The sequence below is a fragment of the Carassius gibelio genome, chromosome B2, assembly GCF_023724105.1.
Source record: "Carassius gibelio isolate Cgi1373 ecotype wild population from Czech Republic chromosome B2, carGib1.2-hapl.c, whole genome shotgun sequence".
Lineage (NCBI taxonomy): Eukaryota > Metazoa > Chordata > Actinopteri > Cypriniformes > Cyprinidae > Carassius > Carassius gibelio.
Window position 1 is genome coordinate 5,585,525 of NC_068397.1, and position 26,177 is coordinate 5,611,701.

The following is a 26,177-nucleotide window of genomic DNA, read 5'->3' on the forward strand; positions in this document are numbered from 1 at the left end:
GTCTTATATCACACTGACCCTCTAAAGTCAAGCAAAAAGGGGCAGTAGACAATTAATGGAGAAGGGAAAACTGTTGATAACCATGTCTACTTGTGCTCTCATATAATGATTACTTGCACCAAAATGAAACAATATTAAAGTGTTGAAGTCAATGTTGAAAACTTATCAGTCAAATCAGGTTGGACAGTTAAATAATTTAATCTCTAGTCATACAGTGTGTGTGTTTATTGAAGGTGTACTAGTCAAATGAACCTAGGGTGTGGTTGCTAGCCAATGACATTATTAGAGGAAGTTGAAATGATCAAGGATTGTTTGTACATATCAATACTGTAACTGTACACAGACAATGACTTTCTTTGTACCTTGCAGTTCACATCAAGAGTACATTGTTTGAGTTGGAATTCTTGTGAAGAGATTAATATAAATAAGTCTACTAAATTAAATTATACAAGTATTTCACAATATTACTGTTTTACTGTATTTTGTATACAATAAATTATTGTAATTTATCCTTCAAAACAATGAGAAAAACCTTAAAATACATATTTCATATTTATATTGTCTATCTTAAAATGCTGATTACAAATAATCCTGAAATGAATAGTTTTTATTTAGTCTAATAATCGAATAACTTTTGTTTTATATGTTTTATAGTTAAAATCAACTGCCAAGGAGCTGCCAAAAGAAACTGATCATGGGTCCACAGTGAGCAATATGTAACAGTGATAATATATACAAATATAAAATTAACTTCAAATAACATTTAAAATTCAACACATCTACAAGGGATTTACATGATAATAAAGCATTTTCATAAGTACCGGCAATTTCTGAAAATTACTGCATTGTCTTGTCGCTTATAATATTATAACTATACATTAACATAGCCCTGAGACCACAGTAAATATATTAAAATGTTTTAAAATTTACTGGGATGCATTTTGCCTCTTTGTCTGTGTGTTTAGCTGTGTTTGTGGATCAACAACACCAGCATTCAATATAGAACTCAACACCACTACACATGATTCAGCCATGGTGAAGGCCCAGGGATTTCTGGGAACACTGACACATAAACAACAAGAGTTACAATTCTCCCAAGCCACAAGAGATTACTGAGGAAAAAGAGTTATTAAAATATACTTCTCATTTAACTGAATTGTGAAAAAAAAAAAAGTTGGATGTGCATTTAACATACAAAAATATTTTAATATTTTGCAGCATTTTAAAAGTATAGAAATTTGTGTCTTGGTTTGAACCATAATTTGACTAATGTTGCAAATTCTAAATGTTCACTACATCAGTAAAATATTTACAAAGAGTAAATGAATATTTGATTATAATAGCACATAGTGTGAGCCATCAAATATAACTATAAAAAATAAATGTATAATAGTAATAATATTGCAATTTATTTAGTATTTTTAAAAACAATAATAAACGAAAAAAATAATAAAGTGTGATAGTACTTTTTTATTTTAAAATAAAAGGGAGTATTAAATACAAATACAATTATTTTATTGCAAACTTAAAAATAAAATGCTATTATTATTATTATTATTATTTTAATTTGAACTTTCATAGTTTTCAAACTGAAAATCAGCAAGCTTTTACTTTGGTGGGTAGCCGACAAGTAAGTACATCTGCTTCCCGGTTTAGATGAACATGTGCTTCTGTCTGTAGAGCATCCATGAATGAAATGTCACAGTTTTGCATTGTGCTTTGAAAAACGGTAGCCTAGATGTATACTTTCAATGTGAATAGAAATCATCTCAGTTACATATGTAACCAAGGTTCCCTAAATAGGGAATGAGATGCTGAGGTGATGTCAACATATGGGAACACCCCTTGGTGTGACGAATGTCTGAAGCCCTCTACCATCCCGTAAAATACTCTTGGCCAAATAGTGCTTGGAACTGCCCTACGCATGCATATGTATAGTATACCTGCGTGTTGCGCATGCTATTTCGCTCAGATTTCATTATCGAAGGAAATCATCAAGGTACGGAACGGAACCGTGGTTACATATGTAACCGAGATGTTCCTTTTCATAGGTCACTTCGATGATGCGGTGACGTCACCGTATGGGAACCCTATACCATCATGCCTGACGTACCTGAACGTACTTGAATTCTTAAGGGTCTGCAGACCTCATAGGCTAAGGATATAGCCTCCACCAGCCAATGGGACATGCGTTGCTTTGTGACAGCACAGTAGGGGTGTCCCCCACTAAGGATTTTCATAGTCTAATCAGAATTTTCAAATCTTGCCGATATTCGATTGATAGTCAAATCATATGTTTGGGGGCAGGGCAAAATACATTAACAAGAGTGAAGTCAGACATTCGACTAACATAATTACTGATGTTAACACATAGGGGAAATGTGTAATGAACACTTTGCAAATATAAATGGGGTAAATAATGTTTTATGTTTTGATGAATAGATCGCTAACACTTAACGTCTATGAAACCATATCAATTAACAGTTTTTACAATAGTGCTCTCATTATAACGTTAAAGCATCAGCCTATAACGTTAGCAGTTAATGTTCTGCATTTCTGTTTTGAGCTGCGCACGCTGAAGATGACCAGTAGAGTGACACATTTGATAGCAAGTTTTTAATCAATGGGATTCAACTCATTATATCATATAGAATATGCTTCATTATTTATACAACATAACGGTAATATTAAGACTTATAGGCTATTTGCAAAAAGGGCCCGAATGCACATGAACATATCTGCGGGGCTCTGAGTGCAAACTCCTTTTGTGGACGTGTTCTTCATGAAACAATGTGCAGAAACACGGCAGCTAAACTAAAAAAATTCATAGCGTTTTAGTATAATGGTCTTCTCATTATAATAGTATCTATATAACAGTCCCAGTCAAATTTATTAATATTCTTCATTGTAGTTTGACCTGCTCGCTCTGTGCGCTGAAGAGATATCACCGTAGTACTACAATGAAGCAAAGAAAGTTTTAAATCCCTGGCACCAAGATGCTCCTCTGTCAATTACGGATTATGGAAAGTGAAACAAATTTAAAGGGGTGGTTGGACAGACCCAATCAGACTCCATTCTTTGAAATCGTTTGATGCAGAAAACAACAGGGTAAAATCCTTTGGCTTTTCACCCACCATTGAAATAGATGCATGTGAAGTAAGCTTACATGGATAACAGGGGACGCTGCTGCCAAAAGTCTGAGGCACAAACTCATGTCACTGAGCTGCCTGTTTTGAAGTGGCGAAGGCATGACATGAAAGAGGGGAACAAAACACACTTTTGGAAATTTGTGCATAAGGGCTTAGATGATTCAATAAAAAATCTCAATGAGAGTGTGTTTGAGTATGTGATTGTGCTAAGACCAACCAATCGTCTAGGTAGTTTAACACACTAACACCCTGGAGCAGCAACGGAGCCAGAACTGTGTCCATGCATTTTGTGAACATGCGTGGGGCCAGGGATAAGCCGAAGGGAAGAACACGGAATTGATACATTTTGCAATCTAAAGCAAATCTGAAGAATTTCCTCTTGTTGATCTGAATATGAAAATATGTATCCTTCAGATCAATCGTGAAAAAACAATTGTTTGGTTCAATGTGCGACAGACACTGCGGTTTCTTCTGAACTCACAATAGTGGAAAGAACTCAGTGAAAATGAGGTGGGCTGAATGGTGAATCTGTGATGAATTGTGCATAACACCCATTGTGGAATTGCCAGGCAAGCATTCCCATGTGGCCCGAAAAAGCGTTAATGGCCTCAAAACCTCCACCTGTGGCTGTAATGTCTCCACATGTGTTAGAATTTCTGAGCATGGAAAGCTCGCGGTTTCTGTAAGCATGGGAAGTGCATGTGTCAAAGTCTCTGCGAGCTATTGGATGCTGCCTGCGCATGATGCAGGCCCAAACACACTACACACCTTTCATGGGTATCCCCCCGTGCACCTATGTGCACCCTGATTATAAATTATAAATGAACTGTTATATCAATGCATAGTATATTAAATATAATTATGTAAAAAGTTGTCCATATAATAATTTTTATATATACAGTACAGTGTATATTAATTAAAATATCCTAAAATTCACTTTTAAAAAATCTCCACCCATCCAGATATAACTCACCTCTCTAGAAATATGTCTGGTAGTGGCGGGTATGTCCTCATGTCAGGACCTCTCTCGTGCACTAACACTGGGACGAATGATGTCACGCCACACACCAGCATGGCATAGAGTGTGCTGAGTGCAGTCTTCCAGTACTCTGGGTCCAGCTGACCACAATACTGTTTACACTTGGCGTTCGAGTAACTATGTTCTCCACCAACTGTAGTTACTGCCCCATTATAGTGCCGGTGGTCTCCTGACCTTCGCTCTGCAAAGCCATTAGAGTTGACATGGTCTATATCTCTAGCGTGTATGTCCTAACCTGACTGCGTGAGGGTTGTGTGTTGTCTCTGTAGCATCTGCACATACAGCATCAATCTCTTGGTATCACCCAGCACTTTTAAGTTCCAGTGGAGGAGACCGCAGGTCAGATTAAGTAAGACAAAGCAGACTGGCACCATCCAATTTGTGCTTAGAGCACAAGAGATCCACATATTCACAAAACCCCGCCATCCAGCGACCTGCTTTATACTGCTCCAGCCCTCTGCACCCATTTACCTGGAGCCTGGCATACTCGCAGAAACAGATATGATTACACATGTACACAGGTAAATGTAAAAACACACAGATAAAGATTAAGGAATTTATATAGAATAAAAAATTCTGACTCTGTACTAAGAGCGGGTCATCTAGTAAGTTTTGATTTATTTATTGGACTTTTAGAATATTAGCAGTGGTTTAGTAAAAATCTAATCAAATTTAATTTAATTTAATAAAAATTGTGATGGATCTTATTTTTGCATGGGAAATAAAACAGTTCCCCTGCTTTCTGTTCCATTTTGTGGTCGTCTATCTAGCTTTTTGTGATGTAAAAACCAAAATTCAACCTAACTACACAGAGTATCCATTTCTTAAATGGATAGTTCACCCAAAAATGATAATTACTCCATTATATACTCACCCTCAAGCTATCCTAGGTGTACTGTAAATGACCTTCTTCTTTCAGATATACAATCAGAGTTAAAGGTTATTAAGATCATGTAAATCTCAACCCCCATTCATTGCCATTATAAAGCTTGGAAGAGTTAGGAAATTATAACTCCAAAGTTATAAACGCCTAGTATGGCTTGAGGGTGAGTGAATCATGGGGTAATTTTCATTTTGGGGTGAACTATACCTTTAAAGGGATAAATCAATGAAAAATGTAAATGTCATCATTTAAACTTTTTTTTTTTTTTTGGATATGAGAAAGATATTTTGAAAAATGTCTGTTTTTGGTCCATACGGTGGAAGACAATGATTTCCAACGCTGTTGGATTCCTGTGTACAAAATATATTTTTTGTTCCACAGAAGAAAGAAACTCATACAGGTTTATAACAACATTATGACTTTTCCATTTTTTGGAGGACTGCAATCACATAAACATACCTCTGGTCTCAGTGAATCACCCTCTACAGCTCATCCTTTCGACTTCTCAGTCTCTGACTCCAAAGGCCTGTGTACATTCAGTAGTACTTGCATCTGAGTACATTAATGCAATCAACAGTTTTAAATTCTGCTTATTCTGGAACTTGTGTGCTAAGAGTTTCTAATAAACACACATTGGATGCTTTCTTATCACGCAGTGGCTGTGTGTAACCTCTGTAATCAATTCAAATAATGTCTAAAATGTGATCAGTGCCGTGTGATTGGCTGAATTAAGTCTAAATGTACAAAATTAATGAACAGTGCATAATGACATGAATTACATTATAAACTACACTAGTGACTTCATTAATATGATCTCACTAAATAGACAAATAAAGAGAAATTAACATCTTGATTTTTAATTCAAGTTCAAATGTTTGCAGTTTGTACACAGATATAGGCCTACAGGATCAGACGATTTCTAAAACATGATGAATTACATTACACACACAGACCCTTACTTAGTTTTAGTGCTGTATGTTAGACCTATTGGCACAACAGGATACTAAAAATGAGCAAACATTTCTAGCCATGCTGACATATTCACATGCAACAAGTCCTGGAACCAGAATCATTGGAAAAACATTTACAACATTCAGTGGAAGCTTCTTAAATCAATAAACCTCAACAAAAACAGACCCAGTCTATTTGAATGAACAATAAATGTGTCATGAGCATTGGGTGTTAACACAAATACTGTACACACATAGATGAATACTAACACTGTGTACCAAGACCAATTATTGATTCAGGGACACTACAGAGTGTTTAAAACTAAACGTCTGACAAAATAGCATCTAAATGGTTTTAAAATGGAAACCCAAACATTAACATAAAATGAGATGTTAGGCAGAATTAGTCACCACTGTTGGAGTTCACTGTATAGTGACTGAGGTCGTCAGTTCCCGTGATGCCCTCAAAAGCATGTATAAACAGGAATCATTGCTATGCACGACATGTCCCTTGGGTGTGGCTACAAAACTCAGAATATGGAAATGTTCAAAGAACGAACTTAAGAACTTTGTTTCATTATGAAAAAAATTATAATAATTCTGCCATTTGGATGTAGTGCTGAATGTTTCGTTCTACACATTTTTATAGCGTTAAACTTAAAAATTACTGTATAACTAATCACACACAATTTCTATTAATTTTTAATTCCCTTTATTCACATTTATTTTGACAAAATATACGCCAATCTTTGCAATTTCGAAAGTAAATGCTGCATTTACTGTATACCGAATGGCAACCTCCTGGTCTCTCTCTTGAAGCCAAGACGGAATAGACTAAAACTGTCTCAGGTTACGTATGTAACCATAGTTCCCTGAGTAGGGAACGAGTCACTGCGTCCACTAGGGGTCGCTTTGGGGAACACCTCGTCGTGACCCGTGTCTGAAGTATACATTGAAAAAACACCAACTTGTTGGCCGGCGACAGCCTCTGACGTCACTACCGGCATGACTATAAATAAGCACCGGGAGAGCATGTCATTATCTTCTTCGTCTGAAGCTAGGGTCTGAAGCATGGCAGGGAGCTAGAAGACGCAGTGTCTCGTTTCATACTCAGGGAACTTTGTTTTCATACTTACTTCCCTTTCGAGGTAACTTTGAACTGCGTCCTCTAGGGGTCGCTTTGGGGAACAGTATACCCACGCCGCCGTGCTGAGGGGAGTGCAAGCCAGAATCATGGCGAGCACTAAGTACCAATTCTACCATTTCCATGGGAGTTGCTGCCGGGACGTTTAGACGGCTGTCTGTGACAGTACCCCTTACGGCCAAAAGGCCTAAGCTACATACCCAACTTAATTGTTCGGCCCAGGGTAGAAATGAAGGCTTGGAATCAGGAAAGATTCCTTTAAAGGGATACGGCTAACAACCTAGCAGTTTTGGAAAAAGGGGAGTGCTGCTAAATTACCACGAGATTCACCCAAATCGCCCCTCATGTTGAGGGAAGCGATGCTTGAGGTGTATAAACAAACACACACTGGCTGAATGGAGCCCAAGGAACCAAGGTCTAATCGAAAAACAATAAAAATATGAATGACATATAAAATGAAATGTATACTGTAGAATTTAATATAGAGACCAGAAGGTTGCCGCTCGGTCCAGACCACCACACTTGCAGTCTTGGCCAATTAAGAGCATGTGAGCATGACAGGAAGTAAATGCTCAAGACTGTCCCAGGTCTTTAAAACGCCAAAGCACAGTGGCCTTAACGCACACTAAATCCACACTATCTCAGTATTCAAGGCTTATTGATGGGTCTTTCTTGAATGATCTATTCATTTGAATGAATCTTTAATGTGACTCGTGACAAACGAGTCATTCAGTTGCGCATGCAAAACATCATATTGGTTCTGTTCTGAAATTAGTTCACCTGTTTCGAGTGTTCAGGTTCTTCCAAATCATTTGTTCATCACATGGCATCATTTTTCCTTTCTCTTTGGAGTGTTACAAGCTCTTGGTGCATAAAGACGATCTGTAAAGTCGCAGAGACTAAAGTCTCAAATCCAAAGAGATATTCTTTATAAAAGTTAAGAGTCAACCACACCAACCTAAAACGGCTTGTTATAAGACACAAGTCTACCTCATGATGTGGGAAGATTTGCATAACACCGTACAAATGTTCATGCAAATGTGATGGACACTTCGAAGTGAAAACAATCATTGCCGCCATATTGAAGGGTCGTTCCAAACCGAAGGATTTCAAAGGGTACAACTGATGGACACTTCAGACTCCGATGATCATTAACTTTACCTTTTTACTTTTAAATAACTTTTTACAGTTTCAAGTGCATTTAGCCACAGGTTTGGTCTGGTTACTCCACAGATTGAAATCTAATATATAAACTGGTAAAAAGTTGATAAATTGTATACAGATTGAATTTCAGAAGCTTTTCATCTGCTGCCACTCTCCACTAGATGCAGACATTGACCACCTTTCTATTTTAAACCAATCCTTTTGAAGCCATGAGGTCTGTTGTCAGCAGAGTGACTTCACAAAACTGTCTGCTTTGCACGTCACTTTACTGAAAGAGGAATAAACTTACAAAAGATCACAATTTTGGGGCTGCCTGCAGTCAAATCACCTTTGGTCAAGTCTAATGGACATCTTAGACACTTTAGAGTCACTGCAGTGTCTCGCTGACCCAGGGCCAGTTAGTGCCTAAGAGTCAGAGTTTCATTTGCCATTTCTACAGGAGATAAAACTTATGTCAGACCAGGCTCAACACTAAATGGGTCAGTCACCACTCATCCTCCAAGAAGCACAGACTGCTGCATAAATGAATGAAAGAATCCAGGACAGGCTTTATTCTCCATCAGGCTATAGATTCATTTCTGTTTTCAGCCTTGTACAATCAAGGACCTCAATAGCGTGCAGAGAGAGGTGGAGCATGGACACCTTGTTACTTATTATATACCGTTATTATTACATATTGTTGAATAGCTACCATATTAATTTGACATTGTTATGATTCCACTGAAATATCACTATTTTCTGTATAGTATTAGGACATGAATTGATAGACTGGGACATGTTTTAACCTACATTTTAATTTGGTTATATATAAAATCTCTGCTATTTTTATGTTTTTAACATTTTTATTAATTTTAATGACAAATAAACTATTATGTAAAAGTAAACATAAAACTTATAGATGGTCAGAACTTTGTCGGTAGATGGCAGCGTTCTCTCTAAAAGCATTGTAGTACTAATGAATGCAATGAGCATGCTTAGATTCATTAAGATAACTTAAGCAATACGAAAAAAAAAAAAAAAAAAAAAAAAAAAAAAAAAATTAAAAGTGGCTTCTCAAGAGAATGAACCCACTGATCCACCATAGCGTGACTGAGACAGTCTGAAGGAAATCAAACAAGAGGACTAAAATCCTTTGGTTGGCAGTATTTATCTATTATATAACAGATGCTAATCAATAAGTGTAGATTTCTCGCTCTCAAGAAGCGACTTTGCCATTTCGGGGTTTTCCCAGAGCAGGTAAGAATCTCTAAAGCCAAGATTTTCAACTTTGAATTAGATGCCTGAAAAGATTGTGTGTTTGTGGTGAAAGCGATTTCGCTTATGTGCTTTGTCAGGTCTGAAAATGTTTTAATGTGCTGTCCTCTCCAAATCTTGCAACCTCAATTTGCTGTTTTGATATCAGTAGATCAAACAGAATGAAATCATGAAAGGATGTGGCTTGCGTGTGTGCTTAAACACTCTTAACCTCTGCTTTGACGTCGCAAGCACATAAAGCGTGTCGCTGAGCATCTATTATGATGACGCATTAGTGCACACACATCACCAGTAAAATGTAACTATTATAAGCATTTTTAACAACACGCTCTCATGGCAGTTTGTAATTATTTTATGTTTTGATAAATTGGTATAACTTTTTATACAATCTGCATATGCCCATATGTGGATTAGGATTGTAACTAAAATGTGAAGCTGGGTTGGACCATTATGCAATAATAGATGAATAAATAGTTTATGAAACTGTGTTTTCTCACGAGATTGGGTTGTCTTTAAATATGCTTTGAGTTTAGAAAGGGGTAAAACAGGGGTCCCAAAACACGTTTGTCTTCTCAGCATACCCCTTTTTTAACCACATACTGTATACACCCACACCCACACCCACACCCACACACACACACATCTGGTTTACTATCTTTGTGGGGACTCTCCATAGATGTAATGATTGTTATACTGTACAAACCGTATATTCTACAGCCCTATGCCTTAACCTACCCCTCACAGACAACTTTCTACATTTTTACATTCTCAAAAATACTCATTCTATAGGATTATTAGCTTGTTTCCCCACCAGGATATAAAAACAAGGTCAGACACAAGTCAAGTCAAGTCACCTTTATTTATATAGTGCTTTTAACAACACAGTTTTTGTCAAAACAGCTTTAAAGTATCAAATAGGAAAATAGCGTTTCAAAAATCTTGGGAGAAACCAGGCTCAGTCGGGGGGCCAGTTCTCCTCTGACCAGACGAATCAGCAGTTAGATGCTGCAGCAAAGTCAGATTGTGCAAAGGACACTGGTTACCGTGGTCTTTCCCCAATGGCCATCAAGGTGAGGTCTTGTGAATCTGTCAATAGTCAATGGGAATCTGTCTCTGCATGAGCTCATCTATTTGTACTGGTCTCCACTGACATTCAGGGCTGTAGAGGTCCTCTCTGGGTGCTGATCCAGCATCTGGTCTGGATATGTACTGGATCTGGGTGACTGCAGTGACCCTCTGATCTGGATACAATTTGGCTTTGGTGGCTACGGTGACCTTGGAATAAGAGAGAAACAGATTAATATGAGCATAGATGTCATTCATCTTGCAATGTAACAAGTACATGGGTGTTGATCTAATTAATGCAGCCTAACAATTCTTTAATCCTTTAACACACACATACACATTCAGAAAGTAATTGCTGACTGATCAGAAAACGTTGGCTTCTCTCAGCCAATGGTGTGCGTTTTGGGCAGGCTTACTGTTAGTAGCAGAAGAGGGAGTGTCTCAGAAATCTGTTTGGAAACAATTAATGTTGCAGTTTGGTGGTGCTATTGATTATCTCTACTTCATGATTTTGCTCTACTGTGTAAAATGTGACAGGTGTCTCAGCCTCTGAGGCTCTAACTTTATATTAATCACACATCAATTTCTCTAAAATTGCGTTAAACATCTGGTAAGGTCATAAAAAGGTTATAGGTTCAGCTGATGAGTAAACTATGAATAATCAGTATAGAGTCACTGAGAAAGGCCCTTGGAGAAAGACACCAGAGGAATTACTTTAAGTAAATGAACTGTAATTCAATGGATTTGCTACATGACCAGAATTCTGTCACTGAGCACCTAAACTAAGTTAAAGCACACAACAAAGAAGGATAGTTCAATATACGTACAGTCTTTAAAAAAAATTCCCAGGGAAACAACAGAGAAAAATCCAACCCAGCAAAGCAAAAGCAAATCAACAATAATAACTTAAAGAACTTAAGAGGCAGATGTTATACAAATGCAAGAATGGAACTTATGGTTATAATTATTTGAACACAGGTGAAAGGTCAAAGGAACTAGCTAGATAGGAGAACAGAAACAGATGGAAACATAAATTAATTAAAGGGTTAGTTCACCCAAAAATGAAAATTATGTCATTAATGACTCACCCTCATGTCGTTCCAAATCCGAAGATATTTTAGATTTAGTCAGAGAGCTCTCAGTCCCTCCATTGAGACTGTGTGTATGGTCTACTGTCCATGTCCAGAAAGGTAAGAAAAACATCATCGAAGTCAGTTAGAATTTTTTGAAGCATCGAAAATAAATTTTGGTCCAAAATCTCAAAAACTACGACTTTATTCAGCATTGTCTTCTCTTCCGTGTCTGTTGTGAGCGCGTTCAAAACACTACAGTTTAGTGATATCCGGTTTGCGAACGGATCGTTTGATGTAACCGGATCTTCTTGAACAAGTTCACCAAATCGAACTGAATCATTTGAAACGGTTTGCATCTCCAATAAGCATTAATCCACAAATGACTTAAGCTGTTAACTTTTTTAACATGGCTGACACTCCCTCTGAGTTCAAACAAACCAATATCCCGGAGTATTTCATTTACTCAAACAGTACACTGACTGAACTGCTGTGAAGAGAAAACTGAAGATGAACACTGAGCCGAGCCAGATAACAAATTAATGAATTGTTCTCGATTTAAAGGGGGGGTGAAATGCTCTTTTTCACTCAATATCCTGTTAATCTTGAGTACCTATAGAGTAGTACTGCATCCTTCATAACTCCAAAAAGTCTTTAGTTTTATTATATTCATAAGAGAAAGATAGTCTGTACCGATTTTTCCCGGAAAAACACGACCGACTGGAGGCGTGGCGTGTGGGCGGAGCTAAAGAATCACGAGCGCCAGTAGGCTTTTGCGCTGAGAGCGTTTGGAAGCTGTGACATTACCCAGAGCTGTTGAAAAACATATTTAACAGCTCTGACATTACCTTGAGGAAAAAACCATCATCCAAAATAAACCATGGCTAACAGTCAGATTCAGCCGTTTATTTATGATCCAGAATCAGATCCCGAGGCTGAAACTGAACGAGAGCAGCAGCAGCAACGACTCGCTCCGAGCGGGGCTCGAACCCGGGTCTCCGATGGGAGGCGGACACACTAACAAGGAGGCAGAGATATTTGAAGCAGTTTTACTCACCGCCTGCGGTTCCAACACACGATCGTGACCCTTTTTCGTTGGGATTGCATCATCCTTAAGAAATAAACGATACGCATATCCATCGTCAAACTGGGCCTTGATTGAAAAACAGGCATTTTCGAAATGCAGGGAACAAACACAAACACTTGCACAACTCCGTTGATGCTCTGTAAAAATAAACTCCATCCACTGGTCCCTTAATGCTGTTTTTTCTTTGGTAATCTGTGCAGGGTTGTCTTGCCCTGGCAAACAAAAACACTCCTTTTGTGACATTTCGCGACGCTCTCGCTCTGATCAGTGAATGTCTGTTGTGCTCTCAGTGCTCTGCTATACGGGAGCGCGCGCTCTTCCGGCAGAAGTGCCTTAGGACCCATATAAGGAAATTCCGCTCCATCTAACGTCACACAGAGCCATACTCGAAAAAAAACTTTCAGAAACTTGTGACAAACCGGAAGGAGTATTTTTGGAACAGAAATACTCCTTCAAACGTAAAACTTAATTTTTGAAACTTTGTCCATGTTTAGCATGGGAATCCAACTCTTTAACAGTGTAAAAAACTCAGTATGCATGAAATAGCATTTCACCCCCCCTTTAAGATCTGGTTGCATCGGTTTTCGGATCACATAGTGATGGAAGTTCAGTTCTTTTCCATTAACCAATTCTTCCGGACATTTAGATTCAATGAACCGTTTGAAAGAAACGGTTCTTTTGCACTCGACATAATGATGTCATTGGCGATGATTGCCCTTAATTCAAGCCTTCGGTTTACCTGCGCTCATAACATTAGCACAGAATCAGTTCAGAAACAATCACCAAAAGAATCAGTTCAGTTCAGACGCTCTGTGTGTCTTTCTGCTTCACGCTAAATCACACATGCGCAGTATCATCAGCTCCTCGGTTCACGAATCGGACGCGTCTGACAGAAACGGTTATTGACTCGAGAACGAGTCAGTCTTTTGTTTGTTATCTGGCTCAGCTCGGTGTTCATCTTCTATTCTCTCTTCACAGCAGTTCAGTCAGTGTACTGTTTGAGTGAATTAATTACTCCGGGATATTGGTTTATTTTAACTCAGAAGGAGTGTCAGCAACATTAAAAAAGTGTACAGCTTAAGTCATTTGTGGATTAATTCTTATTGGAGGTGCGAACCGTTTCAAACGATTCAGTTTGATTTGGTGAACTGGTTCAAGAAGATCCAGTTACATCGACCGTTTCTTTCGCAAACTGGATATCTAAACTGACTGTGACAATAAACTGTAGTGGTTTGTACACACTCACAACAGACAAAGAAGAGAAGACAGTGCTGAATAAAGTTGTAGTTTTTGCTATTTTTGGACAAAAAAAAAAAACTATTTTCTGTGCTTCAAAAGATTCTAACTGACCCTCTGATGTCATATGGACTACTTTGAAGATGTTTTTCTTACCTTTCTGGACATTGACAGTATACCATACATATGTTTTCAATGGAGGGACTGAGAGCTCTCGGACTAAATCTAAAATATCTTAAACTGGGTTCCGAAGATGAACGTAGGTCTTACTGGTTTGGAACGACATGAGGGTGAGTCATTAATTACATAATTTTCCTTTTTGTTTGAACTTACCCTTTCATTAATTTATGTTTCCATCTGTTTCTGTTCTCCTATCTAGCTAGTTCCTTTGACCTACTTTCTTGTGTTTCCCCTTGATTGCCTTCAATTCAGTTCACCTGTATTCAAAAAATTATAGCCATTAAATAACCCTTTTAATGCTGTTGTTTTAAAATTTACTTATGAATTTTGTCAATTAGCTACAGATAATGTGATGTTAAACCATCTTCAATGTTTTCATTATATATGTGACCCTGCACCATAAAACCAGTTATTAATCGCTGGTGTATATTTTTAGCAATTTTTTTGTTTTCTGCATTTTTTAATGCAGTTTCCAGATTGCAGATAATTGTATCTCGGCAAAATATTGTCTGATCATAAGAAACCATGCATGAATGGAAAGGTTATTTATTCAGCTTTCAGAAGATGTATAAAACTCAATTAAAAAAAAAAATTGACACTTAAGACTTGTGTTTTGGTCCAGGGTCACATAATGTATGTTATCTTACAGTTAACCAGTTATCAGTCAGTAGATGATGCCTGATGGTGCTGTTTTTATATGCTCGTCACACAAATTGCTAACATACTTTTATCAGATTTTCCACTATCAAGGTGATTTTTATTTTTTTTTAAATAACATGACATTGACATAGGCCTTTATTTTTTATGCATCCCTTTCTAATGAGTCATACACCATAAAGTAATTTACAATATGCTGCTTATTGTGGTTAACAGTAAAAGACAATGTAGGTAAATTACCCAGAATTTTTAAAGAGCACATGACCAGCCATAAAACCTGCAATATTCTGACAGAGGAAATGGTTATTATTTTTTTTCCATATGAGCATTATAGGAAAAAATAAACCCGACAGTACGTGTTTGATGTGATTATTTTTTGTTTTAGCTGAGGGGTACTGACTGGGCCTGTCAACTTCCTGTTTGTCTGTGATATTTGAAAAGAGTACGGTGACTATCACACTATTTGTGTAAATAGGGAAGTGGTGACAGAAAGTCAGGCGTCATCATGTGATGTTACCCCATCCCCTCCCCCTCTCAAACTTTCGGTCATGAAACAGAAAGCAGCATGCTGAAGGGGATATCCAATTTACATTTCTTATAACTACGTCTGTTTATGAAACTTCATATTACAAAATATATATATATTTTTTTTCATTTTAAAGAAAAGTCCCTAAAATTTAGCATTGAATGTTTGATTTTCTTGCTGTGACCCAAAAAAATATGTGTCTAAATAAGATCTGAATTTATCATTTATCAGAAGTTTTGAACATTTTTGTTTTTCAATGAACAGAATATCAGTTGTTTAATAGGTAGCACTTTAGTTTAGGAATAATTTTCTCACTATTAACTTGTTGCATGCGTACTACTATCATATTGACTGTTTATTAGTACTTATAAAGCATATATTAACTTTGGCATGCATATTACTAGCATATTGACTGTTTATTAGTACTTATAAAGCATATATTAGATCTTACCAATCAGAATTTATCATTTATCAGAAGTTTTGAAAATATTTGTTTTTCAATGAACAGAATATCAGTTGATTAATAGGTAGCACTTTAGTTTAGGAATATTAACATTTAAAACGTAACCATCTTTTTGTTAAATAGTTTTGCTGCAGAAGTGTAACTTCCTTTTAAATAAATGTCACTTGGTTTAGTTTCTTTATCTAATGGAGAGATACGTATACCTTTAAATCTTTCAGGCCTTCCCAAATTAAAACTAAAAACTAAAAAACAAAAACAACAATAACAAAAAACAGCAAATGATTTTCTATTTACAGTTGTGTTTATTAAGTTATTAAACGGATCTTAAAAATGAACGACCAGAAAATCTGGATCTCATGTTTTTTTTTTCTAAGTCCATCACATTAATTTGCCATTCAGAAACAAGGATTTGATGCATCCAGGAAAAACACAAGCCAAACTTTTTATATGACTTGTTGACCTCCTGAAATATTAACCAAATGCGAAATTTTAGAAAAATGCAAGTGGCTATGTGTGTTATAGATATTATTGTAAGAATAACCCAGAAGTTCCCCACTGGACACAAAAACAGTGGGATTTACATATTCTGTTTACAGATCATTTAATGTCCATGAAATTGTTGTTGCTTATTGAGTAATGAGTTAATATAAAATAATTAGTCTTTATAATGTCATTAGTATTATTCCCGAGGCATTTCATGCTAACCAGATTTGACACTCATCATAGTAATAAAGTTAAATAAGGTCCATATGGTGTTCCTGTGGTTGCAGTACATTTGAGATCTCCTGTGGTTCATCACAGGTGAGCTGTACAGAAAGCTCATTTGTCTTTGTCTATCCCACAGCCACACAGAACAATAAAGCAGTGTAATACAGTACATATAAACAATAGCTTATTCAAGCTTTCTTGTGGATCACAATGTCCAGTGCAACCCAAGTCCAGGCCTGATTCTCCACAAAGCCTGATTACTCCATGGCCATCTAGTCCCACAGATGTGTTTGGAGTCCTAAAGTCCTTCATTCAAGATCTTCTCAGACCTAAATCCGTTGTGAGACTGATTCCTGGAGTGATTTGTACATGTCTGAGCGAAGAAACCTGGGATAGGAATCCCTCTCCATCAGACCGTAGACAATCCTCTGAGCCTCATCGAAACACACTCTGGTGGGAGCTTGGACGTTCTGCTTGATAAGATCTCTCGTGATGTGATCGATGTTTATCTGAGGAGAGATTGACGGAGAGTCATACTGACGTCGATCGATTAATAAAACCACATAGAGATCTTCTTCGGTTCACTCTGTTCTTACCTCTTTGGGAGCTTCTGCCTTGATGTAACGCTCAAATATCTTCTTGGCCCTTGAGGATAGTCTGGAGGAACTCCTGATTTTTTTGAAGTCTTCGCATACCAGCCAAAATTCAATGTTCTCATCGCTGAACTCAGATTTGAGGAAGGTGTGGAATGTTGCCATGCCGTCTATAAGAACAAACCGCAGGGTTAGTCTGTTGCTCAGTGTGAGTGCTGTTTTACGTCAATATAGTTTAGACACTTAAATCACTCCGAAAACTGAATTTCATCACAGTGGATGCAAAATGATCATAAAAAATATCAAGTGGCAGCTACAAAATAAAAAAGTGATTTTCTCAGAACAGAACCATTTTTAAAATCAATTTTAACCAACTGGTGTCAAGGTGCTTGATCTTTATTATAAATAAACACCTTTGCTTGATATTCAAATTTATTCCATGCTTTGAGATGTTTTTGTCCTCTCTCACTATGTGTGTGTGTGTGTGTGTGTGTGTGTGTGTGTGTGTGTGTATAAGGAAAACAAAAGATTCAAACTGAGAAGTTTATGTATGCAAATATGAACTCTAAAAACAAACAGAAAGTCAAAAGCAGCTTCGGTTTTACAGTAACTATTGGACAAATAGAAAAAAAATAAAACATTAGACCATTCAAAATCTAATTTTTGACATCAATTTACTTTTTTAAAAACATTTTTTAAGGCTGCATTTATTTGATAACAAAATACGGTAAAAGTAATAATTGTGAAATATTATTACAATTTAAAGCAAATGTTTTCTATTTGAATATACTGTAAAATATAATTTATTCTTGTGATGGAAAGCTGAATTTGCAGTGCCTTCGCTCCATCTCCAGGGTGTCACATGATCCTTCAGAAAACATTCTAATATGCTGATCTGCTGCTCAACGAACATTTATTATAATTATCATTGTTGAAAACAGTTGTGCTGATTTATATTTGGTGAAAACCACAATACTTCATTTTAAAGCATTTTTTTGATGAACAGGAAAAAAACAGCATTTATTTAAAATCTGTTATAACAAATGTCTTGGCTGTCACTTTTGATCAATTTATTGCACACTAAATAAAAGTACGTTTTTGAATGATTATTATTTACATTTTATGTGTGGCTTACGAGTCCAAACAGTAAAAGCTTACGTGTTCTTCTGTACAACTGAAGCTGCTTTCCTCTACTCGTTTGCATACATACACCACTAGTTCAGGTCAGTTGCTTGATCCAGCTATCTGACCATCTAGTAAACAGTGTAGGCTTTGTTTGTACATTTTTGCCCTGACCTACATAACATCAGTTAAAACCACAATGGAAAAGAAGTGTTTGTGAATGCTGTTATAACATGTGTTTATGAAAACAAAATTCATATAAGTATGTGTGCATAATGTCAAGCATAAAAGATTCAATAAGTAATTATGTGTAGCCACTTACATTTGGATCTAAGAAGGTTTTCCAGTGACTGGGACCACAGCAGAGTCTCACCAGGGTTCAGTCTGTTTGAATAAAGCATAATTAGTGGATGTTCAAATGCAATCCTATCACAATAGTGATTATAAGAAAATGAAAGTAGCTTACTTGTCTGTCAACAGGCAACGAAACCGCCACTTGTCTAGTCTCCTGAGGAGAGAGAATTTATTTTCAGTAAAAAAAAATTGACAAAATCACCAGTTCCAATGATATACATGCTGTTTTTAACTCACATTTCAAAAGAAACTGCAAGAGTAAACACTTACCTAGGACTGACTGATTTACCCTCGTTGTTCATGTTCTTTATTTCAGCTGAAGATGATAAAATAGTTGGCATCGTAAAAACTTTTTTTGGTGCAGATATGTGTTGGCGTGCTTTTGTGCTTCGTTTTTTTCAGTTAATAAGAGCGGGCTGTTCACACAACTCTTTTTATACCATCTGTGTTGGCGTCATCCATTTAGCATCACTTAACCACAATGAAAGAGGAAGTTTTTTGGGTGACGCTAACTAGCTTAGACAGGCGCAATAGTGTTTCTCTCTATGAAAGCAGCTACAGCACGGCTGTGTAGATGCAGAGATGCAAATCAGAATGGAAAGTTCACTGGAAGATAAGCAAATTATGACTTCTGCATCAGATCTCTTGTATACAAGCTCTATGTTTAGCCAACAAACAATGGCTGTGCTATTTTATATGCACTTCTTGTTTGCAAGTGTTATTGCATTTTCCATCTTTAATATACTTTGGAGTATTTTAGGAAATTGGCCATCTGAACTGATGACTACAAAAGCCAACTGCATGACACATTCAAAATGTAACAATTTAAATAGTGCGAATATATTTTGTTGTATCATATTTTCAGTCCTTAACACAGTAAAATGTATTTAATGTTTAATATGCATCTGAAAGTAAGCAGAAAACACTTTTCGCCCACGACAAAGTTTCAAGAAAAACTTGCGAGTGTTAATAGTGTCTTTGTATTATAGGTGTCAAGTGATGTCTTGTTGTAGCTAATCAAAAGAACTTTTAATAATCATTTAGCATCCCTATGCTAAGCTAAAGGATAAGTGAAGGAGTTGCAAACACATAACAAAAGACAAGGTTTGGTTACAAGCATGCATGATACCTTTACTGTCCCAGAGAATTCTCTATATAGTATACATTAAATAGGAATTAGAGAAGTTTTTTTTTTCAAATGCAGATCTCAGACAGGGCATGGCATGTATGCTCTTCTGTTTCTATGTGTATTTATGCTTTGATTTGAAAGAAAACAACGCATCCTTGTGGGGCGGCTGACACAGAAGAGCGTACTGTTATATGAAGAAACACAGAGGAGACTGTGGACAAATTGTTGAATAAAGTTGTCATTTTTGTTTTATTCGCATACATAAAGTATTCTCGTCGCTTCACAACGTTGCGGTTGAACCACTGATGGCAGATGGGCTATTCTGACCATGCATACTTTTCTGGACCTTGACTTTGTTATTTATTTGGCAGTCTATGGGACAGTCTCAAGCCTCCCTGGTTTCATCCAAGATATCTTACTGTATGTTCCAAAGACGAACTAAACTTTTACAGGTGATTAAGGATTAAGGATTAAGTGATTAAGGACAAAATTTGATTTTGGGGTGGAGTAACCCTTTAAGTAGTGATCGGCTGTAAAATGTAAGCTCTGGTGTCATTTCAGTTCTTTTTCAGAAATGACTGCAGTTGCTGGCCTTGCCTGTCATTCAGTGTGAATGCATGTCAACACATTGAAGCATAATGCTCTCTACACATCTAAATTCACGTCATGTTTTTGTGTTTGTATACTTTCATAGTTTAAGAATGCAAACACGAGCACAAATGTGATGCAAACACAGTTCTTGCTATAATAATCTCTCTCATCATCATTGTTCCTTTATTTTAAAATATATATTGCTTGTGAGAGATTTGAATATGAACAGGCAGAAGCTGCAGTGTGCCTGTTGTTCATGATATAGGCCTACATTTCATGATATACAAACCTCCAAAAATATATTTTGTATATATTTGAAATTAATTTTGCCTATATATATATATATATATATATATATACGTATTTGTAATAACAAGTGAAGTCTCAGGAAACAAATACAGAAGTGATACTGTTGACTTAAATGGGGCTTTCTGTTGTGTTAAAGTGACATGTCTCAGTAATACATTGTTTTCTTCTGCAAAAATCCCTAAGCCTTGGGACCGTTTATTTGACAATTTTACTTGGATTTCTGCAAAATCAGATTTCTTATTAACCACAAGCAAATGTCCCTGAAATTCTAGGGATTCGTTAAATGTAATTTTTCATGTTGTTACCTGCGCTAACCATGTTTTCTGGCAGTGTTGGGGACAGTGGATTCGCTAGGGATTTTGGGCCCATTACACAGAGTTTCCTATGGAGCCCCTCAAAATCACTTTCAGTGGTGGGGGGCCCACATTTTAATTAATCAAGCTTGCAATACAAGTAAAAAAAAGTTACGTATAATCAGATGACCTTCTCAGGTAACTAGTAAAGCAATACTTTTCTTTCTTTTTTTTCACAAGAAAATATCTGAGCTACTTTTCCAAAGGTTACTTTGTTTTACCATTCATTGACTGACAGCTCTCCTGTGCTCATGTTGAGAGGAATCGGCAGAGGCATTGTGTGCTTTATGTAAACATGATGGGCAATGCAGTTCTAGACTGTGAGCATGAATTTACTCGTTTTACTGCAACAAAAACAGATTCAGTTTTATTATCCTAATTATTAAAGTGTATTGGAGCCAATTCAGCCATACTAATAAGCTACGTTTTTTTGTGATTGTTGTCTTTCTTCTCTTTTGTCCAATTCTTCATGCAATCTAGAATGGCAGCACAGCTGAAAGGTTTGTTTGAGATTTTTTTTCAATCATTTCACTATTGGTGATTTCTGCCATAAATATAGCTTTTTTTTATATAAGAATCAAACAAGCGAGCCCAATTCAGATGAGAAAAAGTAATGCAAAAGTAATGTAAAGAATGACCTTTTATAAAAAGTAACTAAAAAAGTTATATTCTAATCCATTACTTTTAAAAGTTACTTTTACCCAACATTGGTTTCCGGTATCAGAAGTGAAAAAGCATCCTGAGATACCTTAACATAACAAAACAGAGCTTGCAAAACTGTGATTTTACCCTTTTTGTGATCTGCATTCTCTAATTCCTGTTTAATGTATACTATAGGAATATATGGAATACTCTTGGAAAGTAAAGGTATCATACTGTACATGCTTGTAAGCAAACCTTTGCTTTCGTTATGTGTTTTCAACTCCTTCACTCCTTCAGATGCTACATTTTCTTTTTGGGGTGGAGTTTCCCTTTACAGCCAACAGGAAACAGCATCTGATTAACTTTTTTTCTCTATAATACAATGCATTGCAGAGTGAAACAGGATATTTAACCCTTGTGCGTCACATATTTAATTCAAGTGCATCAAGTTACACAGGGGTCCTCAGAGGACACACTTTCCCTGACATAGATTGTTTTCCTCCCAAAGTCAGTCCTGATCATAACTACCAAAAACTGAATTAATTAGTTATTCTCCATAAACTAAATTCAAAAAAGATTTTTTTTTGTGGGATCATTACAGTCTTAGAATTACAGTCAGTAATTAGAAACAACATTAGCTTTTTGTGCAGTGTCATCCAAAATGATCAGAAAAACTAAAATGTAAAAGACAAAAATGACGCACAAGTGTTAATTAATAAAAAAAGAAAATTAACCTAAATTTAGAACAGTAGCTACAATGCCAAACATATTTGTCTGTTAATTAATATACATTTTCCTGCCTCAGTTCAGCTAAAAAAGTAAAAATGACAAACATAAAATGATAGACTGTGCACAGCAAGAGCAAAAATATGTATTATGAAACAAAATGTTGATATTTTGTTGACGTTACGATTTCATGTGGAATGTGTATCTTAAGGTTCAGTCACCAGGTTTGTAGTGTGTGGGCTTTAGACCCCTACACATACCTTTGTACATGCTACATGTGGTACTGAAGTTTCCAGTGTGGAAAGGAACAGAGCTTTTGGTGTGACCTCTCGAATGGAAACTGAAATGCATCTTGAATAACAGTACATAATTTTCTATAATCGCTGTCAAACGATTAATCCTGATTAATCACATAAAAAAATAAAGGTTTTTGTTTACATAATAAATGTGTGTGTACTGTGCATATTTATTATGTACTGTATATATAAATACACATGCATGTATATATTTAAAATATGTTATGTTTATGTATTAAATACATTTATATATGATATCAATTATATGAACAAATATATACATGTAAATATTTTCAAAATAGATGTTGTAAGTGTATGTATTTTTATATACATAATATACACAATGCACACACATTTATTATGCAAGCAAAAACCTTTATTTTCGATGCGATTAATCGCGATTAATCATTTAACACTACAAATTATTATGCAAAAAGGACACCAAGATATCCTTAAAGTGAGACAAAACTACGCAACCCACTAGAGTCAGATCTCATCAATTTGTTGCTTTAAAATTACAGCAGGTATTCTCGTAAATCTACATGCACAATAAAATAAGCAAGGATCATCGTTTGGGTTTTTTTTTTTTTTTTTTCACAAGCTTTAACTGTCATACATCTCACAGTTTACATCCTAATGTGTGCACGTCATTTCCTCTTTTGAACCACTAGTTAATCAAGAATGAGAGCTGAGAAAAGAATTACTAAAAATGAAAGTGTCAGACAGGAAACTACAACTCCAGCTCCATTTGCCTTGGGTTTAGATTAGCCTTACCACTGTGACTTGTCCCGGCCCTCGTCAATATCATTTACTGGTTGTTATTTCTCACAAGATCTTCAGTGATTGTATCAGTTAGAACAAACTAAATGAGCAGACAGAGTCACATTTCTGGTATCAGATGCGATTTGCATTGTATCACCCATTACACAGTAACAAACAGTTTCACGACAGTCAAAAACATTACAGGAGATGACAATGTTCTTGCCTAAGGCATGAGCATGGAAAAGTTCTCCGTACTTGATGCAAAGCAGCATTCTCTGTACACGTGCGGTGAGAAGTATATCTAAAACATTACATACGGATGTGTTTGTGTTTACTAAGACAGGTATCAATTTTACTATTGTTCAGTGTTTAGAGGTTTGTTAAAATAGAAAATATGAAACTTCAGCCCATAACTGACAAAAAATAGACTAATGATTCGCTGATCAGCCACATCTTAATGTGTCCCATGATTTCTGGCACCAAGACATTAAAAACAGATCCTTTAAGTCCTGTAAGTTGCAAGGTGGGACCACCACGGATCTTGAATTTGTGGGTCCATGGTCCAGATTATGGGAACTTTGACCGGTCTGAGCCTACAAACTGCAATGCACTGTCTTCTGACACCTTTCTATTCTGGGCAGCATTACGTTTTTCAGCAAACTGACCTTTTTAGGCATTGGTCCTTTGATTTCTGGCACCAAGATTTTAGCAGCAGATCCTTTAATTCATGAAAGTTGCAAGGTGGGGCCTCCATGGATCACGTTTGTTTGTCCAGCACATCCCATAGATGCTTGAATGAGATCTGGGGATTTGGAGGCCAAGGCAACATCTTCAACACTTGACATGTTCCTCAAACCTTTCCTCATCAAGTTTTTGCAGTATGGTGGGTGCATTATCCTGCTGATCAGGGAACACAATTGCCATGAAGAGGTGTACGTGCTCTGCAACAATCTTTAGGTAGGTGGTACGTGTCAAAGTAATGTCCACATGAATGCCAGGACCCAAGATTTCCCAGCAAACTTTGCCAGAGTGTAAAATAGTAAAAGTAAAAAGAGGTGCTAAAGTCTGGTTTTGTGATAGCTGTGCTTTAAAATAAATATGTTATAATCTTAATTCAAGTGATGTAGGATTTAGAAAATCTGACATTAATTAATGTTAAGTACTACTGTGAGGCTAAAGGGGACATTGGATGCAAAATTCACTTTTACATGGTATTTGCATATAATGTGCCTTAGGAGTATGTAGACACAACCACCTACAATGCTAAAAATGTGTCCACTCCTTTATTTAGTTCCTAGAAAACCCAAACAATCTCAGTTATCAAGCCTTTTTAATATGCTGAGAAGTATGACATCATACTGCTCAGGCTCCGCCCACGGCCGCTGACAGACTGTCATGTATTAGCATATTTCCGCCCTTAGCCAGTTGTGCGCTGTCCGCCATCTTTTCCACACTCAAGCAGATTTATAGTAAGCAATGCAGGTGTTTTGAAGTTGTACGTAAAATCGAACATAACAATCTTCATTTTCTCCTGACATGAGAGCCGCCAACATTGGCCATTTTGCACAGTCAGGTATGTGAGAGAAAGAGCAATTTAATAAATTAATTAATCAAATTTTCCAAACCTGCATTTGAAAGAAGGAGAACTGTTTAAGCAGAGTCTTAAAAAGAAGAAGAAGAAAAAAAAGAATAAAAGAAGGATCTGATTTAACAGTGCTACATATAAGAGAGATCCAAAACTGTGGTTGTTTACCACTTTACTGCAGCCTTGGCAGTAAAGTAATACAAATGTGTGGCAGTTTAAACAGTGAATGTTGCAATCCAGTGCTAATTGTGATGAACAGTGAATTTATAAAAAGTCACGTCTCTCATGATTCATGATCTGATTGATGATTACTTATTTGTAAAAACAGGAACAGTTTCACTCATTCTCTACTATATGAGAGAAAGAATTATATAAACTTGTTAAGTCATCTAAACCAACAACATATTCATTTGTCATTGTAAATAGGATATGTCCCCAAATCCTTCAAATTGGCTGTTATTAAGGCTCTCATAAAAAAAATTGACCCCAAAGATCCAGTTAATTACAGGCCGATCTCAAATCTCCCTTTTCTGTCAAGGATACTAGAAAAGGTAATATCCTCACCATTATATCCCTTCTTAGAGAAAAATGGTATCTGCAATGTTTTCCAGTCAGGAATTAAACCATATCATTGTATTGAGACTGCTCTCATTAAAGTTACAAATTACCTGCTCTTATCATCTGATCATGGTTGTATCTCTCTATTAGTGCTACTGATGTTAGCACTGTGTTTGAACTATAGACCACAATATTCTTTTGAATAGACCAGAAAACTTTGTTGGCATTAGTGGGAAGTGAATTAGCATGATTCAAATTGTACTGATCGCCATCAGTTTGTAGCAGTGAACGAAGAGGTATCATATAAATCACAAGTGCAGTATGGAGTACCTCAAGGCTCAGTACTAGAGCCGTTACTTTTCAGGCGTTACATGCTACCCTTGGGAGATATCTTACGGAAACACAGTGTTAGCTTTCACTGCAGTGCTGTTGATACTAAATGCTATATTCCTTTGAAACACACCAACTTGAAAAACTGATGGAACTATATTTGATATAAAAAACTGGATCATGAGTAATTTCTTACAGCTATTTTTTTTTCCCTATTTAGCGCACAAACTCTGGAATAATCTACATATCAGT

General features: G+C 36.4%; 1 protein-coding gene and 1 pseudogene across 1 annotated transcript; both read right to left on the reverse strand.

The window, feature by feature from the left end:
* Nucleotides 1-961: 961 nt before the first annotated feature.
* Nucleotides 962-4,673, reverse strand: LOC127951416 (sphingomyelin synthase-related protein 1-like; annotated as a pseudogene).
* Nucleotides 4,674-16,146: 11,473 nt separating this feature from the next.
* On the reverse strand, nucleotides 16,147-19,082 carry rgs13 (regulator of G protein signaling 13). The gene is made up of 5 exons (XM_052549517.1): nucleotides 18,915-19,082; nucleotides 18,757-18,798; nucleotides 18,613-18,674; nucleotides 17,172-17,338; nucleotides 16,147-17,084 (listed from the first exon to the last, which is right to left on the reverse strand). The coding sequence occupies exons 1-5, from the start codon at nucleotides 18,983-18,985 to the stop codon at nucleotides 16,905-16,907; spliced, it is 522 nt and encodes a 173-aa protein (XP_052405477.1). The 5' UTR covers nucleotides 18,986-19,082; the 3' UTR covers nucleotides 16,147-16,904.
* Between the last annotated feature and the right edge of the window lie 7,095 nt (nucleotides 19,083-26,177).